This window comes from Gymnoscopelus braueri, assembly GCF_963280865.1.
Source record: "Gymnoscopelus braueri genome assembly, chromosome: 10".
NCBI classification, from domain to species: Eukaryota; Metazoa; Chordata; class Actinopteri; order Myctophiformes; family Myctophidae; genus Gymnoscopelus; species Gymnoscopelus braueri.
The window spans coordinates 33,037,457-33,063,410 of record NC_137611.1 but is presented as its reverse complement, the minus strand read 5'-3'; the positions used below and the strand labels follow the sequence as shown (position 1 = coordinate 33,063,410).

Sequence of the window (25,954 nt, the reverse complement as noted above, 5' to 3'; positions counted from 1 at the left end):
TAACTCACACAATCCTACCAGCAGCATGAGGCAGTGTCATGCAATCCTTCTAATGAGTTTAAACATTTTTATCTTTTGTTTGGTGTACAGTAAGAGCACCAGTTGGACCCTTCATTTAATAGGTTCCATTGTGACAGGCATGTTCAATCAATCACAAGAAAAGTAATTGGCTGTAACTGAAATATAAATTATACCCAAGTCTGCCCCAAAACAGCTGCACATCCTTTGTACATCTCAGGTTATTCTACAAAAGCATAAGAGCAAACAATCAATGACATGAAGACTGAAAACAGGTGTGGTCTGGACAATAAATAGATATCCATCTACAATATAGTTCATGAAAACAGCTCTCATATGAAGCAATAATAAATAAATAATTTATCAGAAATAAATATATTCTTATCATACAGCAATACACGAGGATACATGGCATCCACTTGGGTAAAGTTCACCTGAACATGAAAATGGAACAATGATATATTATTATTATCCCTGTTTTATATCCCTGTTTTGTTTTTTTCGTGTGACGTGAAAAGAACGAACATTAAACATACAGAAAGAGTCTGTTTCCCATTAATCGTAGTACAAAACATCAATCACAGTTTTATTTTACAGAAATTAAACAATTCTCTTTTGTTTGAGTCGTCTGAGTCATACCCACCACACACACACACACACACACACACACACACACACACACACACACACACACACACACACACACACACACACACACACACACACACACACACACACACACACACACACACACACACACACACACACACACACACAAACACAAACACACACGCACGCACACACACACACGGGTAGGCAAGTCCTTAAACAGTTGCATCCTCAGGTGTTTATAAAGCAGGAACACAAACCATTTTAGACAGGGGTTTTGCCCATTCAGTGTAGTCCGATTCCCTGTTTCTTTTATGAGTAATACCTCTAGCTGGTGTATGCTCGTCACCATAGATTCAGCTGAAAACAATTCATCTCTGAAGAAGCAAAAACACATCCAAACCACGACTCCCTGGCGACCTCCCTCGCAGTCTGTCATCTTTGACCTTTGCCCTTAATCAGCCAGTGCAACCCATCCCACTTCCCTCTCAACAACAGGAAGTGAGTAAGCGGTCCTCCATCACCCTTCCTCTACGGATTCTTCCTTAAAGGCTCTCCGTTCCCTGTCTCGTTCTCTCCGAGGGGCCTGACCTGTGTTTTGGGCGTCCCCGGACCTCTGACCTTCCCATGCAGGGGTTTTTGAACACGGCTTCAGCACTGAGCCTTCCTGCCTCGCTCTTCTCTGCGTGGGGGATGAGTGACAGCCAGCCTAGCCCCCGTCATCCTCCCCCCTTCTCTCCTTCGTTGACCTGTTCAGCCCTTACACATGCAGCTGGCAGCAGACAGGGACTGGATGGTCCTCCAGGTGGTCTGGGCGTCCATAAAGGAGACGGGTTCATAGCGGTCGGGCCGGCAGCAGGGGTGGCCGCTGACCTTCCGGGCGGTGCGCCGGGGCAGCGAGCCGTTCTCCAGCAGGGCCTTGAGGGCCAGGTCGTAATTGGTCCTGGAGGACTGACAGGAGCCCACGCAGAACTTAAAGAGGACGATCTCGTCCGAGTCGAAGCCCAGTCCCAGGTCGCGGACCCTCATCTCCTTCTTCTCCACGCGGCAGTCCTTGCTGCTCTGCTTGGGCAGGCCTCTGCCGCCATTACCCCTGCCCCTCCTGCCTTCTCCTCCTCTCTCTTTCTCCCCCTCCTTTTCTTTTTTCTTCCTCTTCTTCTTCTTCTTTGGCAAGCCCTCGAGTTGGGGTTCGGACGGGTCAGAGGAGCGCGGGGAGCGCCCCGCCCACCGACCACCCGGGTGATCGTCTGCCTCGTCCATCACATACGGCTCTGGAGGGCAGAGGACGGAGGGAACAATGACGGAAATCAGAAGAAGAAAATGATGGGAGTAAAGATGGAGATAAATTATGTTGTTTCTTTTGCTGAAGCCCTGGTGCTTTTCCTTCATACTTATATATTTAAAAATTATATCTACAGAATGAATTCTGTCTACATACAGTATTACTCGGTCAGCCATCCAAACATTCATTGTTAAAAAGTTGTGAGTTTTGTGGCTCATTGTGTGTGTGTATGTGTGCGTGTGCGTGTGCGTGTGTGTGTGTGTGTGTGTGTGTGTGTGAGATTGTGTAGTTGTACTGCTATCTTTGTGAGAACCAAATGTCTTCAGATAGTCGGATAAGGAAGATTACAGAAAGTGAGGACATTTTCTCTTTCTTAACACGAGGCTGTTTTGGGGATGGGAGTGGGACATGAGTTTTGGGTTCAGAGTTGGAGTCACAGTTATGTTAAGCTTAGGGCTAAAGCCCTCTATACTTTGTCGTATGACAAATAGTGGAACTTGCTCATTTACAAGCTCATAACTCATCGTATCATGTCACATTGTGAGTGTGACAAAAAAAATATTATTTGGACAACTTTTGTAATTTTTTGAAAATCGTTGCCAATGACATGCCTAAAACAGAGACACCAGGTTGAAAATGGTTTTGGGAAAGGTTAGAGTTAGATGTTGGGGAATGGGTTAGTGTAACAGTGCAAGGATGTATGTCCCACAACAATTCCCCTCCAATAGTATTTACCATAAACAGCATGCCACGGGGAGTAAGGGTCATTATCTTCCTCTTGCTCCTCTTCATCTTGTTCCTCCTCCACCTCTGGCAGTGTGTCAGGGAGCTGCCTCTCCTCTGCCTGGCCTCCCAGCAGACCCACAGCATGGCCTGAAGCCGGTCCTAAGCCCATGCTGCTGATACTACTGCTGCTGCTGCTTCCCATACGAGCTCCTTCCACCAGGGGCAGCAGAGAGACAACCACCCACAGCAGCACCTGTAGGATATGGCATTTGTACATGTGAGCCAACTGAATGCTTGTCAAAAACAACAGTCAAGAGAAGATGGAGGTTTATAGGGTCGCTCAGGGGGTCTGTGAAGACAAGTCCATCTTTTATACTCTCAGAGTTAAAGTAATACTCAGGATTTGAATGTGTAGTGATGATTCCAGCGGCCTGCTCACCTTCCAGTTTCTGATGTGGCGCAGAGCCCTTGCTGACATCACAGCGGTGGCTCCCTGTCTATACCGCCTTCTGACCCTCCTCCTGGGCCCACCTGGAGAGAGAGAGAGAGACACACACGTCACACACACACACACACACAGTCAGAGACAGAGAAAGAGCGGATTAAGAATAAAGTGAACAAGGCCTCACTGTGTCAATTGTCCCCTTCCCAGAACTGACTCTGAAAAGGATAACATAAACTAAAAAGCACAAAATGCGGGTGATATGATATCTATACATTCACAATAGTCCATATAATGTAAAAAAAAAACAGCCCTCCGGGGCCCCTAAACAAGCCGTCACATAAATCACGTCCACCATGCCCGAGGACGGCGTGTTTGTTGCTTCAGTAAAAAAGGCCAGTGTTTGCTGCCAGTTAGTGTGGCCAGTGTCAGCTTGTCGGTTTCATACATCCGAACAACAGCCGTGGCGCGGTTACAAAAGGCAGCCTCTGGGATATACCTGTCAAAGGCATTCTTTTGGGCTATTTCTGTGGCGGAGGTGGAGGGAAGGGCAACCAGGCATTGCGAGAGCACTTCATGGAGGTCCAAGGGACAAAAACCACAGAGATGCAGGAGCGCTGATAAGACGTGTTATGGATGGAGATGTTTATATACGTGCAGTGTGCCACACGTCCCCGTAGCCTGAGGTCAAAAAGTTCTTTCCCAGGCACCCAAGACGTGAAGGTTGCTGCAGGTCATAACATCAGGTACTATCAGGTCAATTATGTGCATGTATGTATATTACAGCAATAACCATCGCTGATGTTCCCCAGCAGCCATGCAGCCATCCTGCTGATGGCTGCATGGCTGATAGCACAGAACTTCTTCAAACGATTTCAAACTGGTGTGAAACTATGCAATGTTCAAAGAGTGACTTGTGCAATGTCTGTACATTTGTCCGGCCCTAGAATTTGAATGATCATATACTATAATCAATACATCAAGATATGTCTTGCACAGGTTGACACATGTTGAAACGCATGCCCCATAAACGCAAAAGAAATCACACAGTATAAAGAATGAGTCTCCCGGCACAAAGTGTCACAAAAACCTATTCCAGTTCAGCTGCCATGAAAACACAACATAGTTTCGCAAAACATCGACGAAGCGAAGCATTGCATTACAGATACCAAGAAATCTCTGGAACATGACATGCAACACAGTATAGAATAAAGGTAGTGCCAATGAGAAAACAAACATAACAGTTACATAAACAGTCATCTGTCATCTCGTTAAGATACTGGAGATAGTCTTGATGCAGAACAGCCAGAGTCTGAATGTCCACAGTGAGGTATGTAAACTTAAACATGGACATATTCATTTGCCTGATAGGTATGCCAGGTACAGTACCACAATCACATAACCCAGTGGCTCTCAATGTGGGGTCTGGGGACCCCCATGGGTCATTGAGAGGGTTCCAGGGGGTCCCCAGTGAAATTATTGAAGGTTAGGATCCAAATCAGCCCTTATGGGTCTGTAACCCCGACAGTGTAATAATGGAATCAAAATGTGTTTGTGTGTGTGTGTAATTGAGAGAGAGAGAGAGAAAATGAGAAATCAGGAAGAACTATATAATCTAGATTGACAGTATTATTCACTGCCGCTGCACTCTCACTCTATGCGTCTTTAACCTGATTTAAAACCAAATCCCAGTGTGAGCTACAGCAAAAGGGTGTTTTGCAGTGATCTAGAAAGGTGGTGGGCCTGCAGCAGGCGGGCAGGCCTTCCTCCAACACAGATCCCCTCTCTGGGTCCCAGGAGGGATGTTGTTGCGAGCCCCATAATGCCACAGCTGGGAATGTTTAGCCCTTCTTTAGCCCTGTCCGCTGGGTGTCTACAACGGCTCTGTCTGCTGGCTCATTTCACCCCACTGCTCTGAAGCTGTTTACAGCCTCAACGCCTGCAACCCGCCTGCAGCAGAGTGGGGAGGAGTGGAGGGGTGGATGGAGGAGAGAAAGAATGGAATATGTGGAGAGAAAGAGAGTCTGGAGGGTGGATGGGGAGGGACTGATGGAGGTGGAGGTGGAGGTGGAGGTGGGCTAGCAGACTAGCTCATGGTTCTTGAGGACCTCCAGACCTCAAGAGCAGTGGTGTGTGCATGCACGTGCATCTGTGTGTGTGTGTGTGTGTGTGTGTGTGTGTGTGTGTGTGTGTGTGTGTGTGTGTGTGTGTGTGTGTGTGTGTGTGTGTGTGTGTGTGTGTGTGTGTGTGTGTGTGTGTGTGTGTGTGTGTGTGCCTGTAAGTGTCTGTGTGCGTTTAGAGCGGCAAGCATTTATTTGTTCCTTACTCTGCTGATTAAAGACTTTGGCTTGCTCATCAACGTGGATGTCTGCAACAGGACTTCTTGTCGCCCTCCATTTGTGTTGTTGGTACTGTACACTCTCCTTGCTGTTTGCAGTTAGTTAACAAAGTAAGCCCCTCTACCAGACAGAGGGCAGGAGCCAGACTCCTGTCTCCTCAGCATGTTCTCCTGCTGCTGCTGCTGCTCAGGATCTTACTGTGTACAACAACAAGCCATAAGCCTTGGAACACTTGAACCCATAGAGTCCCTATTCTGGGGGCGAACATTGGCCAAAAGAAGCAGATCTACAAGCTCACAACGCGTTGTGACACAACCCGTTGTGAGCTTGTAGATCAGCTATTTCCGGGGAAGAGATTTGGTGTTTAGGGTAAAAAGGAGCGGACTTACTATAGCACCCTGGGGGACCCCATTCAACCAAGTATATGGGGTTAAAAACTGTTATGAGGCAAAATACATAAAACAGTAAAACAGTGCGTAATGAAACTGAGAAAATTTACAGTACTTCAAATTTGATTTCCAGGGGTTTGTATGATATTTTTAGTAGCATTTGTGGGTTTGCTGATATGAAATATAAAACCTCATCCTACCAGACCTAAGTATTGTCCAGTTTCAACTCAGAGACAAATAGAGTAGCCGTCATTGGACCCATCACCCATCGCCCTACAACGAGGAGGTAATTCTCTTGACATTTATTCTGAACATGTACTCCACCCTAACACATTATCAGAACTATTTCCAATGGAGACAAACCACTAAGATAGGGATCTATCCAGATGAACGTGAATGTGTTTCTGATTATTGGCAGTGACTCAGATGGCTATAGGGTTACATCCCCAGACTACAGCTTTGGCCCTATAGCCCTGTCTGAATGAAACCTCTCACATATACTGTAAGTCTGAGCTCCCCGCTCTCTAAGAGCCAATCTGTGCAGAACGCTCTGTGATAATGGCCTCCCATTAGAGGTGTTCTGTTCTCTAGCATGTATGTGTGTGTGTGTGTGTGTGTGTGTGTGTGTGTGTGTGTGTGTGTGTGTGTGTGTGTGTGTGTGTGTGTGTGTGTGTGTGTGTGTGCGTGCGTGTGCGGTGTGCGTGCGTGCGTGTGTTGCTTTTTTGCATGTAGGCCCTATGTGTGTGTGTATATGAGTGCACAGTCTGTGCACACAATTATGTGTATATATTGTGTGTTTCAGTACATGCACGCACAAGCGCATGAATCTGTGACTGTGTGTATGTATGTGTGTATGTATGCACAAGTACATGTACTGCATGTGTTGGTGCGTGCGTGCGTGCGTGTGTGTCTATGTGTGTCTATGTGTGCGTGGATGTGAGGTGTTGTGACCCCCAGCCTTTACCTGTCACTACCACACAGCCTGATTGCAGCAGTCCACTAAATCACCACTGGCTCAATAAAAGACACCTGTGCTGAAAGAGGAGATGCAGGAGAGAGAGGTAGAAAACAGAGCCCTGCTGATCACTACCAGACACTGGAAAGAAACCCAGGAAGAACTGTGATGGTGATATATATACCTCACATGGTTTCACCCCATGGGCTCTATACTGTGTGTGTGTGTGTGTGTGTGTGTGTGTGTGTGTGTGTGTGTGTGTGTGTGTGTGTGTGTGTGTGTGTGTGTGTGTGTGTGTGTGTGTGTGTGTGTGTGTGTGTGTGTGTGTGTGTGTGTGTGTGTGTGTCAACATTCTGAATTTCTGATATTCTTCTCACAATGTGAGATAGACAACTGTGGAAAAAAAACAACTCTGAGATATAAAGTCAAAATTGTGAGTCAGAAACGCTCACAATTCAGGCCTTTAAAATGTTATTCAGTGGCGGAAATGGGCTTCCGTAAAAAGCTGTCTTAACCACATGAATCCTTGCGTCCCTATTCTTGGCATGTCGTAATAGGCAAATATTTAGCTAAAATAGCAGATGGTAAAAAAGGAGGGGACCATGTATAGACCCCTGTGGGACCCCAGTCAACTGAAGTAAATTCGTTTTAAGTGGTCAAAGCTTACATAGTTAAAGCCACGGGACTCCTTTCATTTCAGTATGGTCTGAAAATCAACTCGCAGAGACTTGCTTGATATACATAACAGTGGGCAATCCAACCGTAAATTATAGTACTTTATTGTCACATTGGGTGAAATTCGTTTTTTGTGCACGCTCCATCGTTTTGGTTATTTCCATAAGAGAAAAGGAAGAAGAAAAAACGGGGGGCAATGGGGGGACAAATTATCTACATATATACACATGGTTCCGGATATCTACAGTATCTGGTGCGGTAAGTACCTGAGGTAAGACATAAAGGTGCGTGAGCAGCATAGCAGCAGATGATTTGTTATGTTTTAATACATTTCAAAGCACACATTTATTTGAAATGTCTGCTGACATCGTTAATAGATTGATGTACTAAATTCAAACATCCATGACTTATTAACCGTGTAATGATGTTTAGTCAACATTGACTCAACCATTCAGTAAGTTCTGTGACATTTCACTGACTATGGAGAAAATGTAAACAAATAATGGTCTATTTATGTATGATATATGGCTTAACTGTGAATACAATGATGTACTGACGGGGTATGGTCCTTTATGCCATTGACAACCTCAAACTGTCTCATGTTACATTTGTGGAGTGTGGGTGGTGTTGCAAGTGGTTTAAACGTGATATCATGTAGCAAGTCTCACAAGCCCACATATTGTGATTATGATTGAAATGTAATTTAAATCATATTGTATTGTCCATGGGTTCTCATTGAAAACTGAAGAGGAAGAATATAGCCTATAAGAATAATGTAATATAATATATTATATAAGAATGGTGAACGATAGCCAAGAGAATACGAGAGAGGGAGAGAGAGAGAGAGAGAGAGAGAGAGAGAGAGAGAGAGAGAGAGAGAGAGAGAGAGAGAGAGAGAGAGAGAGAGAGAGAGAGAGAGAGAGAGAGGAAAAAGCGGAGGGAGAATGAAAACAAGACAGGGCAAAGAATGTATAAAATGAGAACATGAGAATGAGAGAGGTGTTATAGGGCAGAGGATGCAAAAGTGCAACAGACACAAAGACAGTGAACGAGTGAATGAGAATAGATAGTGAATTGTTGCAATTAACAAAGAGTGTGTGTGAGAGAGAGGGGGAGAGAGAGAGGAAGAGAGTGAAAGAGAGAGGAAGAAAGTGATGGAGAGAGAAAGAGAGAGAGAAGGGCCAGGGCGGGGGGGACCTCAGCCTGTCTGTAATCCCCTAATCCCTGGCAGGCAGGCAGGATGTAATTGGTCGTTAATGCCAGTTTCCACTCTTTAGGAGGCCTGTCAGTGCTGGAAAACCAGCCCAACTGAGAACTCGAAAATGAGAAACAGATAGCCAGTCCCACGTCTCAGTTCAGATAGAGGCATAGCTAGGCCCCACAGCAATGATGAGTACGCAAGCAAGCGCTAACACACACACACACACACACACACACACACACACACACACACACACACACACACACACACACACACACACACACACACACACACACACACACACACACACACACACACACACACACCTCTCTTTTACTCTCTAACACGTGCAGAGGTAGACATACGCACACAGGGATCAGGAGTAATCAGAGGTGTGGACACCACAGCCCCTGAAGGAGATGGAGATGGAGAGGAGAGGAGGATGAGAGGAGAGGAGAGGAGAGAGAGATGGAGCGGAGAGGAGGAGAGGAGAGGAGAGGAGGAGGTCTGGATGACCTTATCCACAGTGTAGGTGGCTGGATTACTCCAGGGAGAATCAAATATATAGGCGTGGAAGCCTAACCCTAATGCCAGGAAGAGAGGAGCTGTAACTGGTCATGGCTATTACATGGTTATTACATGGCCATTCATGTTGAGCGGTTCCAACAGGGGCCTGAGGGTTGAATGTGCTGGATGTAAAACATTCCATCAGCTGAGATGTGTCAGAGTGGGGGTATTTTATCTAAGGAGTGTCTCCATACCAGGAGAATATACTGTAGCACGCAACATCAACCACGTTAGACACGATACAGTGTTTGAATAGCAAAAGGCAACATGACTAATGGGCTGGGTTTGATTTTGAAATGTTGTTGCTTAAAAAAAAAAACTGCGGTTGGTATGAGACAGGTGCTAGCTGGATGTTCGGTTTCAATAATATGTAGTTCCAAGGAGACTTTCTATGTGGGTGAGAAATATTTCAAACCTCAGTGAAGTCTGAGGGCAGAACCCAAAGCCTTGGATTAGAGCCTGACCGATATGTCGGCCGTTATACGGCTTTTTGATGACATTGATATTGGCAGTTATGAAGCCGATGGTTTGATTTTTAACCACTTCCATTCACCCTGGTGTCCCTATTTTGGGCATGTCATTAAAGACGAAAATTTTCAAAAGGAAAACAAAATAATAATCAGAGTTGTTCAAAAATAGCTGTCCTACAAGCTCACGTGTTGCTTCGCGTTATATAGATTGTACATTGGTCATCTCTAGGACAGTGGTGTCGGACCCTCAGGGGTCCCTGAGGGGTCCCTGAGGGGGTTCCAGTAGCCTAGTAAACCACCCCGGTCGCGGAAATCACATTTCATTTGATTTCAGCAGACCGTGGTGGTTTACAAGGCTAAGGTTCCAAGGGGTCCCAAGTAAAATGTGTTAGTAAGCATATAAATCAGTTTAACCATTTTAACCCTATTTTATACTTCAGCTATTCGAAAATTGCCAATCTGCAAGGTCACAACACGTCACGATGCATCGTGAGATTGTAGATCTGCAATTTTTTAATTTGTTTGAAAATCATGAAAAATGTGAATATTTAATTTTGTAAACAAAATTATGGGGGTCCATGGCAAAAAATTAATTGAGATGGGGTCAACGACAATAAAAATATATATCAATTTGGGAGTCCTTGACATGAAAAAACGTTTGAGAACCACTGATCCAGGACTCAAAATCAGGATTGGCATCTGACCCCAAAATCTGGTTGGGATTTAGTTTTGATCGAATCTAGCTCGAATTCCACACACCAAATCGTATACATTATTTATAACCTAGATCATGGGATGGTAATTTTAGAGCTGCACAATTATGTACAGAAAAATTATGATGGCATTCTGGATTACTGTAATTTTCAAATTCCACAAGGCTGTATTTTTTTATTCCAAAGTAAACATTGTATTATGATGTTTAGAAGAATCACTGCCCGGTCAAAATCAAGATAGAGAAAAGGAAAATATTTTATCCTAACTGTAAACCTCACAGACACTACCCATCTGTCTCTTCTCTTATGACGTGAAAAATATGTTTTTACTATATAGATTGCAATATAAAAAATAAATCCGTTTTTATTGTATTTTTATTTCATTTACACACTATATTAAATATCCAGTGGAGTCAACTAGCAATGGAGTAGAAGCATGGTGCCTGATGCTAGATTAGCACATACTGGAACGAGGTGTAGTTTGAAGTGTGTGTCATAAACGCCTGCTAGAGCAAAGCACAGTTGCTTGGTGATAAACGTGATAATGAACTACACTACTGACACCAAAGAGACCAGGTCCAGCTAATGGCTCTTTAGCAGGATAAAGGATATACTTTCAGTGGGGTAATTGTTTGAAGTTTAAAAGCCCTGGATTAACACCTTTACACATGAGGCTTTGAATTATCTCTCCTGCACAGGGTTCTGTGGTGTGTTACCATGAGCCATTAGATCCTTGGGCTCGTAAGGTCAAGGAAAAAAGGTAAAAGGTACGATAAAATATGCCTTTTAGAGAGACATAACAGTTTAATCTATGACTGATGCCTTGCAGCCTTAACCTTGCACTAATACCAAAGTGATGCTGACAGAAGGAGACAGAAAGAGAGCCAGGGATACCTTTGGCCACGTCTGAACATCCCCTTGTTCTAGGATGGTAAAGAAACATAATTGCGGTAGGATTTTCCACATGAGCTGTAACACGCACAACGCACAATGGACTCTACAAGATTAAGGCCGTGGGGGTCACTGGAAAGTTTGGGTGATGTGAACCTGGCACCAATTATCGCAGAGCCATCATTCACAGTATTATGAGGTTGTCTTGTGACCCATTCAAGGAAATTAGATAGGACAACATTATCCAACTGTACCGGGTCGTTTCCCATGACCATCTTAGCTTCTAGGATCATCTTTGCCGGTTGGTTCACTGGGGAAAGGCCCAGATCTTAAGAGCAATTCATACTTGATTGTACGGCCACCTACCTCACCTAAAATTACAGATTTTCATAATTCGTACATCACGTTTTTTTGTTTAAAATGTACCCTTTTCGGTGGGCTACGTGGCCATAAGTCAAAGAATATAAATTAGCCATAATCGCCCCTCACCTGCTGTGGGTTAACGAACGACCCTGCAAACACTACCGGTCTTGTCTGCACGTTCTCACCGTTTCACTCCGTCTTCACTTTGTTCCAGTGTCTGTGACTATAATGAGGCAAATTCCAGGCTGATTAACTTGGTTTGAAGAGTGAGACACACACACACAGAGCGTGTGGGTGAGCCTCACCTTAAATGGGAACACATTGTGCTGAGCAGAGGGGTCAGGGTGTCTCTCTACGACGGCAACCCTTTAGTAAGCTTCCAAACAGAATGGAGCAGACGTGTGTACAGAGTGGGAGAGAAACAATTAAAAAGAAAAGCTAAAATGTGATTGTGTACACACGTACACACACACACACACACACACACACACACACACACACACACACACACCTCTCTGCTGTCTTTCTTCCCCTGCAGAGGTTAGCCTCCCCCCACCCCTCACACACAGACACGCACACACGCACACAAATGATGTATATATAAACACACATCTCTATCCTCTCATCATCTCAACGTTTCTTTGCTCTGTTCCCATGTTATGTCTTCAAACTAAGGAAAGCTGGTCATCACACACACACACACACACACACACACACACACACACACACACACACACACACACACACACACACACACACACACACACACACACACACACACACACACACACACACACACACACACACACACACACACACACACACACACACACACACACACACACACACACACACACACACACACACACAGGCCATTAGTGTGTCTTGTGTCTGGATGAACCAGCGCCCTCCAAAGTGTTTCCGCGTCGCCCGTCTGTGGTCCAGACCGGCCCAGTCTAATGACCTGGCCCAATAGTTCAAAGCAGGCCCCCGAGGCCATGATTAATGGATCTGAGTCGCTAATTTTCGAAGAATACAGCTTATTGTATCAAAAGAATAGTTCCCACAGACACAAATGTTAAACTACAAGAAAGGCTAGTTAACATTCTTCTGTATTTGGAGAGCAAAAAGTTTTTACTTGTGTTTTTTAGAAGAGGGAGATCTTGTGATAAGGACAGGAGTTCACTTTATGTTTCATCAGTGGTTTTAAGTATTAACAAGCCCTTTGTTCTAAATTTAGCTCTTTGAATTCCAAGTGAGGCAAAGTGCTCCCCGACAACAAACAAATTAAGACAAGACGTTTACCGCCAGAATAATAATTCCATTTGGCACACTCACACGGAATTGTCTCCACAGTACTACAAAGCAATATACTTAAGAAGAAAGAAAAACTAGAGAGAATGGGCATGGGAAGCATTTGCCTAAAAAAATACATCTAACAAATTTGAAATTCCTTTTTGTCAGATCATGCCTCCCCCAATTTGCCCTGGAGGGATCAGCGTGGCTCACCGCGTATTTTAAGCACTTCCAGATTGAACTTAGCCCTGTGGCACTCCACGTTGCATAATCAATCTCTCTCACCGCATACTCACCATTAGGGCCTTATACGAAACAATCAGAGTGACGTTACAAAGTCGAAGTCCGAGGCTACTGTCAAGCAGAGTCTCTGAGACAATACAATCCATGCACTGTTACAGCACCTTCCACAAAGACAGTCTAGACAGACGCATGTTATGAAAGTTTTCACTAGCGTTTAGCCTAAATTAGGCTGTGTCACCCAAATTTACAAGGAAAGCATAGTCACACTTTGTCTTTGTCACAGACGACCTCTCAGAGAACATTACAGAAAATTTGCAGTACCAGGGGCTTAACCCCTTGAGCCCTCTACGATGCATGACGAATAGTGAATAGCCGACCTACAAGCTTCCATCGTGACAGATGTTGAGCTTGGAGATCTGCAATTTTTACTTTTTTTGAACAACAATAATAATAATAATAATAATAATAATAATAATAATAATAATAATTTTCTTCTTTCTTTCAAAACAGAGACACCAGGGTTAATGTGGTTAAGCAGATCAAGAAATTGAAGTTTGTCCCGTATGTGTGTCATCTTGGATGGGACTGAAGGAATGCCTTGGGAAGGGACTCTCCAGAGATCAGGGTCTTCATTCATAAGATGTCTCATATAGCAAGGATAGTGACTTAAGATTGGAGACAGTGTTAAATGACAAGGTGACCAGGTCACTGAATGCTGCACCTCAACATGCAGCTTTGAAAGTAGACAGAAACCATTAGGAGGAATGGATTCGTATTTGTCGAGCCATCTTATCTTGTTTTGGATCGACTAGTTATATCTACTGTACAGCTGCTACATACTGACCACCCACCTGCACCCACTGTATCTGGAACTAGAGACTCATATAGTGACTTGTGAAATGAGTTTGTAAAGCCATTTATTTAAAGTATGTAATTTGAAGTCTTGGCATCATAACACAAAGACTGGGTGAGTTCAAGTAAATACGACTAATGATGAGGAATAATAGATACAAAAAGGTCATAAAAACAATCCAAGCACAAAAAAAGACCTTAGCCCAAATAACACCTTCTCATAAAAGCCACATGCCTTTTAAAACAAAACCAGACCACACATTGGGAGGCTGCTGTGAAGGAGAGCATGCTGGTCCAGTGTACCTGACCCCTGACAGGCCCACTGACCCTGTGACCTCTGACCGAAGAAAGTGAAAGTAGTGGCAGCCTGGCAGCGGGGTGTGAGATACCAAAGGTAAAAGCGCCTGCTCTCATGTTCAACCTCTGACCACTAACTGAGTTCCTGAAAGACGTATATCTCCATTATACATCAGGTGATATCAATATGAATGCCAGCTGGAGAGCTGAGGATTTGATTACATTTTAGGCCCTTAGCGGGTGTTCAGTAAATATATGGCTTGGTGGAAACATGAAAGATATCTCAGAAAAAGCACCAAAACTAACATTTGAGATACAATGAAGAGACAAGAAACTGGACTCTCTGAATTTAGAGTTGAAAATCAGTTAACGGGGAACGTGGTCGTACATCAAAGTATAGTCTTAAACCCATGAATATATTGCTGCAATTATGTCCAAGCGTGTGTGAGATATTGTGCATATGCGAGCCAAGAAAGTGGAGTGAAGTGAGTGAGTGAGTGAGTGAGTGAGTGAGTGAGTGAGTGAGTGAGTGAGTGAGTGAAGAAGCATGTGAGGGAGTGAGTCAGTGAGTGAGTGAAAGCATGAGTCAATTAGTGACACGTTGTGTCATTGACAGTGCACAGAGACCCTTCACAGTCAACTGCTTCTGAGTGTTCATTTTACTCTGAAAGTGTAAAAACTGACCCATAATGAGTCTGCCATCCAGATCTCAGATACAACCCAGACAAAATTGAATGAGTAAAAGTCTACTTGTTGATATATCTCCCCATAAAATGTATATCTAAACGTATCATAAACATTGAAATTATATCATTATAGACCACTTAAAATGCTTAATCGGCCCGAATCCCCCCAGAGAAAAAGAGAGAGAGAGAGAGAGAGAGAGAGAGAGAGAGAGAGAGAGAGTGTGTGTGTGTGTGTGTGGTAGGCCTATGTTCATGAAGACTTTGATATCTAGATTTGCAGCCCACCGGAGCAGAGGTCATACCTCTGCTAAGTTTCTTTTTCAGTAATGAGGACACACACACACACACACACACACACACACACACACACACACACACACACACACACACACACACACACACACGTTTCTAATTTTGAATTACATTTTCAGATGTTATAGGCTATTATTTTAGACACAGTTGAACTTTTTTAAGCAAAAAGGAGAAAGCATGAAATATGCAGAAGTGAAAAATAAAATATAACAATTATCAGACACCCAATACAACTGCCTACTGTAAATACACACGTTAGAGCACCTATGACAAATCTTTGTCACACTGACTGACCCAAACAGACAAGCACACCTGAGAGCAGCCGGCTTAAGGAGAGCAAAGAGCTTTAGAGCTGGTCAAAAGCTGCTTATGTGAAAATAATTCATCAATGGTCCCCTGGATTGTTGGCAAACACTAAAGACAAGTCATGACTAATGACAACTCAGAGCTGTTGCTTAGTCATGGCAACCTGGTACAATTACGCACAAGGAAGAGAGGAAAGCAGGGTCACCATGTCACCAAAACTAGACGCAGCTTATTTGTATTTCATCTTCCATTATACTGTAGTAGCCTACAGTGGTTCTCAACCAGTGGTCCGGGGACCACCAGTGGTCCTTGAGGGGGCTCCAGGTGGTCCCCAGCTAAATGATGGGAGAGTTGGTAACCAAATGGATGGACCCTTATAGATCTTTAACTCTTGAGAGAGTAAAATTTCATTTTACGCTTTCAAATTGTTAAATTATTGTTAACCATCTGCATTACTTAATTTACAAGAAGTCTACACAATTGGAGAATGTAGAAGAATTGTTATTTTGATCAACGTCTGCCTGTTATCTCTCCTATGGCATTGGTACCAACATCAATACAGCATGGAATTGTGGACAAAATCGTATCAAACGATAACAAAATATTCCAAGTCTTGGGCCTGAGAGCCAGGCTAAATCTCATCAAACGATGAATCCGTGGCTCAAATGCCGAATAAATAATGGACCTTGGTATGAAAAGGATTGAAACCCACTGCTGTAGTAGCATGTGATGTGAGTGAGTCAGTGAAAGGTGCTTTCCTTTCGTTATCGCATTGAGTGGATCTAAAAGACATAGTTGAATAATCCATAATAATCGCTGTGTGTGTGTGTGTTACCTGTTGTCCCGTGCGCAGCAGCGGCGGTCCCGTCTGAGCGCGCGTCCAGAGAGCAGCGTGGTGGTTTGTGCTGGGCTGCAGGGCGGCACGTCTCTGTAGCAATCCTTTTAAAGAAACATCATTCCAACACGTCCAGATTCTCGGGGGAATCTGTATCCTCTTTGGTTCAACGGCAAAAAAAAAAAAAAAAAAAAAAACACCCTACAGAAAGACTTGTAGTTCTATTCACCGCGAAATAAAGCGCCTCCTCCCTCTATTTGGCGGCCAGGATCCTTTCTCTCTCCAGAAAAGCCTCCTGTCTTCTCTTGGCTCGGTGCGAAATATCAGCACCCTGCACAAACACAGAGAATGCGTAGGTTAATTACCAATGGTGTAAAGTAACGAAGTACATTTACTCAAGTAGGTACTGCAGTACAATTTGTGTTATTTTTTACTTCACTGGAGTAGGCTATTTCCAATTTTCTGTACTTTTTTTTACTTCTTCTCCACTCCAATACATCTCAGAGTCAAATATTATACTTTTACTCCACTACAATTATTTGAAAACTTTAGTTACTAGTTACTTTGTAGATTTGAATTATTATTACAAAACATAACCACTTTAGCTTTATATATACTTCGGCTATTTGAAAATAGCCGATCTACAAGCTCACAAGTCATGCAAGGCATTGTGAGCTTGTAGATCTGCTATTTGCTAAAATATTTTCATATTGAACTTGTGAAATGGGCCATTCTGCATAATGAGTAGGCTGCTTACTTGAAGTAGGCTACATTTTGACACCAATACTTTTGTAGGCTACTTTTATTCAAGTAAATTTTGAATTCCGGACTTTTACTTGAAACAGAGTATTTCTATATGGCAGCATTTACACTTTTACTACAGTAAAACATGAGAGTAGCCTACTTTTTCCACCACTGTTAAATTAATAACCAACATTGTGGTACATGTCAACATGTTCATCTTTGCGTGTGAACAAAGCTATTCGGGTCACGCATTTCATAAGTTGTACTAATTGCATAAGTTGGCTATCTATTTTTAGGGTGTTTTATATTTCGGATTACATCAACGACATAAAAAGGTGAATGAGAGCGATCAGTGAGAGAGAAAGCGAGGCTATGAAACTAAGCTTCACTACACACAATGTTTGTGACACACGTGTTTACATTGTGTGATTCATATTCTAACCATATAGAATGCAATCAAGCCAGTTTCTCAGGCATGACGTTCCATTATCTTACCTCCACAAACATGTTCAGTCTTGCCGCGAGCAAATGGCATAATTAGACTAAATGGATAAACGAGTCCTGACTTATCATAAACTTTCGTTCCGGATCAAGTTATTCCACGCTTGAGAGCAGAATATCAAGAGCTCACAAGAGAGATGGGTAATAATAATGGTCCACTGTTTGCTTATTTCATAAATCAAACATCACAGTAATGATTTTTTTTTGTTCGTTTGTTTTTTTTCCCTTTCGTATTATGTCCTCCAGGTCGTTGATTTGAGGTTCTAGATGTTAAAAAAGAAAAGCCAACGTTCCGCCGGTCAAAAGGAACATCACAACTCCGTGCGTCACAACTTTGCGCAGTTATAGTCCGCGTCTCCAAAGTGTCCTCTTATTGTGGTGAAAAGTGACGTTCTTTGGACCAACATATCCAGTGATCAGAGACCTCTCCCGGGGTCTTCTCTTCTCGGGAGTCAACCAACAACACCTCATAGGACTGGAGGCTATACTATGCGTAAGAAGAACACCACGCCGCTCTCTGTCTGTCAAAGACACTGAAACCAGAGCGCGCACTGAGATTCTTTCTGTTCGTTCCATCCATATCCATCCACATAGCTGAGCTCCAATGTCTTTTTGTTCCTCCGGAGGGAGGAAGGGCACACACAGCATATTGTCATATAGCAGTGGTTTTCAACCCTTTTCATACCAAGGTCCATTATTTATTCGGCATTTGATGAGATTTAGCCTCTCAGACCCAAAGACTTAAAATATTTTGTTGTTGGATAAGATTTTGTCCACAATTCCATGCTGTATTGATGAGGTGCCATAGGAGAGCCAATAGGCAAACGTTGATCAAAATAACAATTCTTCTACATTCTCTAATTGTGTAGACTTCTTGTAAATTAAGTAATGCAGATGTTTAACAATCATTTAACTCTTGAGAGCGTAGAGTTAGAGATCTACCCAATAAGGGTCCATTTGGATACCAACTCTCCATCATTTAGCTGGGGACCACCTGGAACCCCCTCAAGGACCACTGGTGGTCCCCGGACCACTGGTTGAGAACCACTGTGAATATAGGACAGTCATTTGGTGGGGCTTTCTGTGTTCGCCCGCTGTGTAAATGCGCAGATGATCCAGTCATGCTTTATAGAATGTGGTAACATCCCTCTCACTGTTGTTTACACATCCACTTCTCATAAATTTGGATTTTCTTTAACTGCATTCCACATGTAGGCAAACACAAGCAGACATTTACACACACACACGCACGCGCACACGCACGCACGCACGCACACACACACACACACACACACACACACACACACACACACACACACACACACACACACACACACACACACACACACACACACACACACACACACACACACACACACACACACACACACACACACACACACACACACACACACACACACACACACACACACACACACACACACACAGGCAAGGGCACTTGCACTAAACACACACTTATGCAAAAATGCATAACCATGCATGCACTCAGACAGACCTGCAAATGCAAAAATACTGTATACACATTGCATGTTTGCTATACCCTCTTTGATGTTTGCACACTCATGCCCTTGCCTCTCTCTCACGGACCAACCGTGTCACCAAGTCAGCTGTCAAAATGATGCATGAGTTAGAAGGGGATTCCTCAACTCTGCAGGGAGCCCGGCACAAATGGCAAATCTGGAGAGTTTTCGTCTGACTCTTATGGGTCAATTCCTACACTCTCAGAGTTAAACGAACACTCCGGATTTTACTGCGTACTGCCTCCAACTAACCACTCCACCCACCTACCCTGGCAACCCCAGCAACCAGCCTCCGCAACACACAGAAGGGCCCTCCAGCTGAGGCACTCCCTGCAGGGCAAACACTGGGGCCCTGCGGAGGACAAAAGACTGGGCAAACAGCTGCTCTCCCTCTCCTCGGCAGGCACTCTCCTACACTGCGGCACAGACAAAACCCAGGGAGGATCCCTCACTCTCTGCCGCTGAGCTAAAAATAATATGCAAGCCAGTCCAGCAGGGCAGTAATGTACACAGCCGAGGTGTACGACGTGCCAGCAATGAGCATGTACCATCAAACGATTGGGATGAGCTCAATAACACTGGGGAAAGTGGGGGAGTGAGAGGGAGGGAAGGAGAAAAAGAAAGGGTGCGAGAGAATGACAAGGAAGTTAGAATGAGTTGCCTGTTAATTACATGAACCCTAGGGTCCCTATTCTGGGGGCGAGCATTCAGTGAAAATAACAGATCTACGTGTATCCAAGAGCTTGTAGATCGGCTATTTTCGGCTTAGAGATTTGGTGTAGATGGAAATAGGGCAGAGAATATGTCTGTTTTTGGTGGACATGTGTGAATGCATCGGTGGCTCAGTGGGTTAGCACTCTTGCCTCACATCAAGAACCTGACCTGACTGCGGCCTTTCTGTGTGTGAGTTTGCATGATGTTCACGTTGGGTGTCCTTGGGTACTCCAGTCTCTTCCCACACCAAAAGACACACGTTAGGAGCTTACTCCTGGCAGTGCCCTCTAAGGCAGCTGAAGCTGATCACGGGCACTGCTCAGTGGCTGCCCACTGCTTCTAACATTTAGGATGGTTCAAATGGGTCGAAGTTCCCCCAGGGATAAATAAAATATACTGTAACTAAACTCAATCATGACTCAAAATACAGGTATCATATTTTCATATCAAAAGCAAAAAACAAAAAAAAGAAATCTGATAAATCACTACGTAAATAAAGGCAGTAAGTGTGATGAGTGTTTCAACTGGTTGCATCGCAATACAATTCATGTTTTCCAGATACATGTGTTGAGGCTGGGGAATAGATCTAGTTCTTCAGCATGACAGACTGAAATTCAACATCAAGACATAAAAAATATTGTTAACACTGGAGTTGTAAAATCGTTGCTATCAGGCGGAAACCGTGCATGTCCAAAACAATTACTTTTCAGGAAATGGAAAAAAAGGACCTGTGTTCCACTGGATCCAATGTAGTTATTAGTCACAAGCTGTTGTTAATATTTTTTATTAATGGTTAAATTAAAACAGAGACTTAACCACTTTCAACCTTGCGTCCCTATTTTGGGCATGTCATTGGAAGTGAAAAGGTTCTAAAGTAGTAAAAATTGCAGATCTACCCAATACATGGTGACACGTGTAGATGACAGCTTGTAAATCAGTTATTTTCACTACTTTTGCGCGATGCTGTCATATGACAAAGTATAAAATAGGCCATTAATTTATTTTAAAAAACGAGATGAAATATGAAGATAAAAGGTTTCTGCCCAAAAGCGATGAAATGGAAATGAAAATAATTCACCAAAATCCCCTCCTCTCTTTGTTGTTGCCTTGTTATTCAGACACTGAGTACATACGGAACTGGGCAATTAGGGAAGTTTGGAGAAAATGTGATGACAATCGAAACATATGGAATATCAATGTTATAAATATGGCTGGGCCAGCTCTAAGATGCGTGTTGATATAACACAGGTTGGGAGCAGTCCCAGGTTCTGTATGGCAGAGAGCCTAAACAGTAACTTTGATGGATGATGATGTCCTGTTCACTATGGTAAGAAGCTTTGGAGCATGTCATTGTTTGTACACCCAGAGTTAAGCCCTGTGCAAGCATAACGGCAACACATATATGAATCAGAACCACAAGTACACATGCTCACATGCTGGTACCGTATGTGTTCAGTACCAACAAACACACGCACACACAAGTAGAACAGTCAACAAAATTAACCTATTATTTGATCTGTGTCACTGTTTAAGAGCGATGTTTCTCAATCTGTGGGTTGTGACCCAGAAATGGGTCGCTTGATGTTTTGGCAGGGTCGCAGACTAAAAGCCAATAGAGAAATATTAATATACTGGTCCCGAGTTCACAATCAACACAAATTGGGTCCCAGTGTGAAACCAACTGGGAAACGCTACTGTAACTTATAATGCTTTGTTATTGTAATGCACTTTGTTTTTGTTTGGCACCTAATTTGCAAGTACTTCAAGTCTCCATGTCTAGCAGTATGTGATTTCAGGTACCATGGGGGCAAATCTTATGGTCAGAAATCAGCAGTCTGGAAAAGACCAGGGTGTGGCATTGTGTAGCAAAGACCGGGGCGGCCACAGCTGAATGGGTAGAGGCCATCTGGGAATCAGAAGGTCCCAGGTTCACCCCCCTGCCCACCCAAGTCTATTTATGTGTCGAAGTGTCCCTGAGCAGGACGCTTAACCCCCTAACTGTACCCTGGGTGCTGTATTAATAGTGCCCACTGTTTCTAATATTTAGGATGGGTAAATAAATGCAGGGGAAGAATTTCATGTATGTTAAAATGTATAGTGACAAAAAATACCCAAAATGCGGAATGGGGGTTTGGCTCTGAGGCTATGACAAGTCAAGTTTTACTTGACTGTATTTATCAGCTCTAGCTGGCAGTTGAAATGGAATGCCAAAGAGTGGGACTTCAGCTGAAAATAAAACCATGGTCTTGACCACAAAGACACGTCAAAGGAGACTGAGGCTCAGTGTCTAGCCAATGAATGTATGCACCATCCTGACCACATCGCTTCAAAACGTGTCCTACTCCTATGAGAACCCATGCATGGTAAAGCCACATAGGTGCACAGAGGATAACTTACATGGATGTGATGAATAAGGATACTATGTCGACTTATTTAAATGTAAAAGATTTTATTTTAACCAATCTGTATGGAAGATTTTGTTATTACAATCTAACTAGCACATCTGCACTGTGGTTGGAGGTGGTCTCCCTATACTCTTCCATTGAGAAATCCTAGTGTCTTACCGGGATTAGTACTGCCTCAAGCTTATAAGTGCAATATCTCCCCCTCGCAAAGCGGGACATAAACCTTATGGATTACCGCTTTAATCCTTGACAACAGAAAAACAGAGTTCACATACTGGATCATGCTCCCATGGATATTTTACTTAACTGATGTTTGAAGCGTCATGGGAGCAATGTGCAGACTATTATTCCTGTTTTCACATGTTCTCCTGTACAGCACCTGGTATTGTATCATGGATGTGCATGCTTTTGTAAACTTTTTGCTTGATCTTAACCCTTCACTAGGTGTACAATTTCTGTGAGATGGAACATAGTCGATTAAACCTCCATTACTGGAGATGTCATCCGGCTGGTTAATCACCAGTCAAACCATCTCTATAAATTCCATACATTTCTGTGTACCTCTGCATATATCGAGAACCTCTCAACCAATTGCTGTGTGTATTGTTGTAAGTGCATTGTAAACAAAGAAAAAAATAACATATATATATATTGTCATGTACTGCACTATAAGCTCATGCTAGGGTAACTGGACACTGTCCCATTAAAAAGCATATTTGCTCTAGTGTTTCCTGCCTCCGTGACACACTGTGAACAGCATGTGCCCAGTTTGAGGGCAACCTTTCTACTGTGTTGGAATGCCTGAAGGAAATTGCTCGCAGAAGTAGGCCTGCAGACCTCTCATTAGCCAGCAAGTGCAGGTAATGCTAAAGCTACAAGGACTTTTCACAATCCCTTCATGTCCCGTATAAAAATAAAACATGGTTCAGACATCAAATGCCACTTGGCTGAAAAAGAGGCAAAAAATAAAGACCTTTACGGTTTTTGGATGAGGTATATAATCTGTTCTTAGAAAAATGTCTGGTTTGAAAACCAGCTCTGGTTTTGTTCTAGAAAGTGACGCTGCCGTTCTGGGGATGCACAGTAGTTTGGTTTCCATGGTTACAGGCTGTGGGGCTGGGCTGGTGGAGGCGGTCTAGGGTCGACCGCAAGCCGTGAAGGCATGAAGGTGGTGGGTGGGATGGGGGTGGGATGGGGGTGGGATGGGGTTAATTGGTTGAGGGCTTTGTCAAACAACCATGCCACTAACTTAAAATCCAAAAATTTCAATGAGCGACACTTCCGTACAAAGAATAAATTAGGCTCCAATCCCAGGATGAAAGGTATGAATATATTCCTAGGAGGGTATAGAGAGAGAGAGAGGAGGGACGGAAGAAGCATGTGAAGGACAGATTTTAAGAGCGCTCATCTCCCTCCAGTTTATCCTTAATGCGTAGTTCCTCTCACTGCACACACTCCGCATTCCTCCCTTCTCTTTGTTTCTCTTTGCCTCCAAAGGTGACTCTGCCCTTTGGGTCCTGTGCAGCCTGCCCTTTGGGTCCTGTCCAGCCTCCCAAATTTTTCCCAAGTTTGTTTTCCTTTACATTCGGGAAACCACATCTGCCTGAAACCCCAACTCATCCAATGTCTGGAGGACAAAGTCAAAGTCAGGGCGAATCCACAACGCAGTGTTTTTCAAATCAATTCATGACGCAAAAACAGCATAAAAACGTGTAACAGTCTGATCTGCAGGAATGTACAGTTTACATTTTTTCCAGAGTAACTTTCACTGAGAGAGCAGGTAGGGCTTGATTGTTTTGGCCAAACAGTCAAGGGCACATGACTGCAGCATGGATCAAAGTTGGGACTTTTCCATTACGTGACAGTTGCTTTAACCCCCTAGACGCCCTGCAGAGTTCATCAGTTGTATTTCAGCCCTGGTTTCCTGCAGCTTCCACGAAAGGCATAATATATTCTCTTTCCAAGCTTGTCACTGTTTATATCCACAGAGCATAAAGCAAACCTCTGACACATGCCTTGATTACAGGCGTTCATAATGTGAGGGGATGGGTGGATGGTGGGTGGAAGGGCCATAGCTAATCCTGTCACTCTTAATGTCTGTTTTTCCAAAAGGCCCATTAAGTTGTTTTTAAGGTCATATACCCAATGTTCAGCTTAGACCACAGCATGGCACTTAGTGAATGTTGGTTGCTCGGTTTCGACAGAAGAGAAGAAACTTCCAGATGTTGTTCTGGTCCCACTTTTCCTCTGAAATAAAAAAAAGAGGCTTCCTAGTCTTAAAATATTCTTTCTCCACTAGCGTGAAATGGAAAAAAAAAGATATTAGCATGGCTGAGGAGGGTGGAAAAGGCATTGTCACAGCTGGCAATAAATCGAGGTACAGTGCCATCACCATGAGCAAGGAGATTGAGACACGATACGTCATGTTTTTAACTTGAAAATCTGTTGTTTGGCGAGTGACACAGTTGTATGACCAAATATACATTAGGCTTCATACTTAGGAGGATAGGCTGTGCCTGTAATCTGGAGGAACTCGCAGATGTATCTCTGAATGGCTGTTTTGCCTCTGCTGTCCATAAAGAGGGGCACTGGGAGAATCAAAAATGTTCGGCTCATCTTTTAAGAGTACGTCTACTAAGACAACTTAGTACGTCTTCTTGGAAGAGGTTTTAGCGCAGCATTCTATGGAAAGCTTTGTACATTAGATTAGGTGACAGTTCATTGAAAATCTTTAAGACAAGCAGGGGTGTCTTCAAAAGCTGACAAGGTGGGTTAGGGTGTGGGGGGGTAGATCCAGTTCCATCTAACGGCTCATGTAAATGACAGCGATGTACCAGGTGCGCCACATTCAGAGAGACAAAGGTCAGCTAGAAGGTGGAAACGTGACAGGGATTGAGTTGGTGTGGGGGGGGGGACAGAGGGTGTTTTCCTTCAGCTCAGATGACCCAGTCTAAAGTAAACAGAGCAAAAAGCGGATGTTGTCCGTGTTGTGCGAGTCCCTGTATGTGTGTGTGTATTCCTTCTCTTTTTCCAGCCCATTTTTATGAGGGAGTTTAGGTTTCGGCCCGGGGGCTGCAGGCTCCTCCGTTCCTGCTCCGGCGAGAGGAGGCGGGGTCCAGGAGCTGTCGCCGGGAATAAAAGGCCCGTCAGCTGAAGGGGTGCAGGAACACCGAGGACAAAACAGCAACGGCCGCCCCCAGCCAGCTGCCTCAGGAGCTCCCAGGTGGTAAATATCCTCCCTCTGTAGAGAGAGGCCAAAGAGAGAGAGAGAGAGAGAGAAAGGGGAAAGAGAGGGCGTGCGAGAGAATGAGACGGAGAAAGGATCACCGGGGTCTCTCCCGCGGGGATCGTGAAGTCTTGTTGAGTCAAGAGAAGCCAGGGTGAGGGGTGTTGGTGGGTCAGTGAAGCGTGACTCCGGAGGCCACGGAGGTGTTTCTGGCACCCCGTTAACGGCGGGATTTGAATGGTTCACCAGGGGGCGCTTTAAGAGCCCCTCGGTGCCCACCCTCCTCCACCTCACCTCGGTTCTACCAGCTGGAGCGAACCCCGGCTCGCTTTTCTCAGCACCACTCCTCTGTGTGT

At 44.0% G+C, this 25,954-nt stretch overlaps 1 protein-coding gene across 1 annotated transcript; it reads right to left on the bottom strand.

Annotated features, from left to right (window-relative positions):
- Positions 1–1,038: 1,038 nt before the first annotated feature.
- On the bottom strand, positions 1,039–16,516 carry LOC308092734 (uncharacterized protein). Its single transcript, XM_080438834.1, has 4 exons — positions 16,468–16,516; positions 3,075–3,166; positions 2,645–2,888; positions 1,039–1,898 (listed from the first exon to the last, which is right to left on the bottom strand). Exons 2-4 carry the CDS (start codon positions 3,111–3,113, stop codon positions 1,381–1,383), a joined length of 801 nt encoding a protein of 266 aa, XP_080294960.1. The 5' UTR covers positions 3,114–3,166; positions 16,468–16,516; the 3' UTR covers positions 1,039–1,380.
- Positions 16,517–25,954: the final 9,438 nt, after the last annotated feature.

Coding starts and splice junctions, on each gene's coding strand:
- LOC308092734 (XM_080438834.1), bottom strand. CDS start 3,113: ATGTCAGCAAGGGCTCTGCGCCACATCAGAAACTGGAAG. Junction 2,889..3,074: donor GCCACATCAGAAACTGGAAG/GTGAGCAGGCCG, acceptor CATATCCTACAG/GTGCTGCTGTGGGTGGTTGT. Junction 1,899..2,644: donor CCCGTGGCATGCTGTTTATG/GTAAATACTATT, acceptor TCTGCCCTCCAG/AGCCGTATGTGATGGACGAG.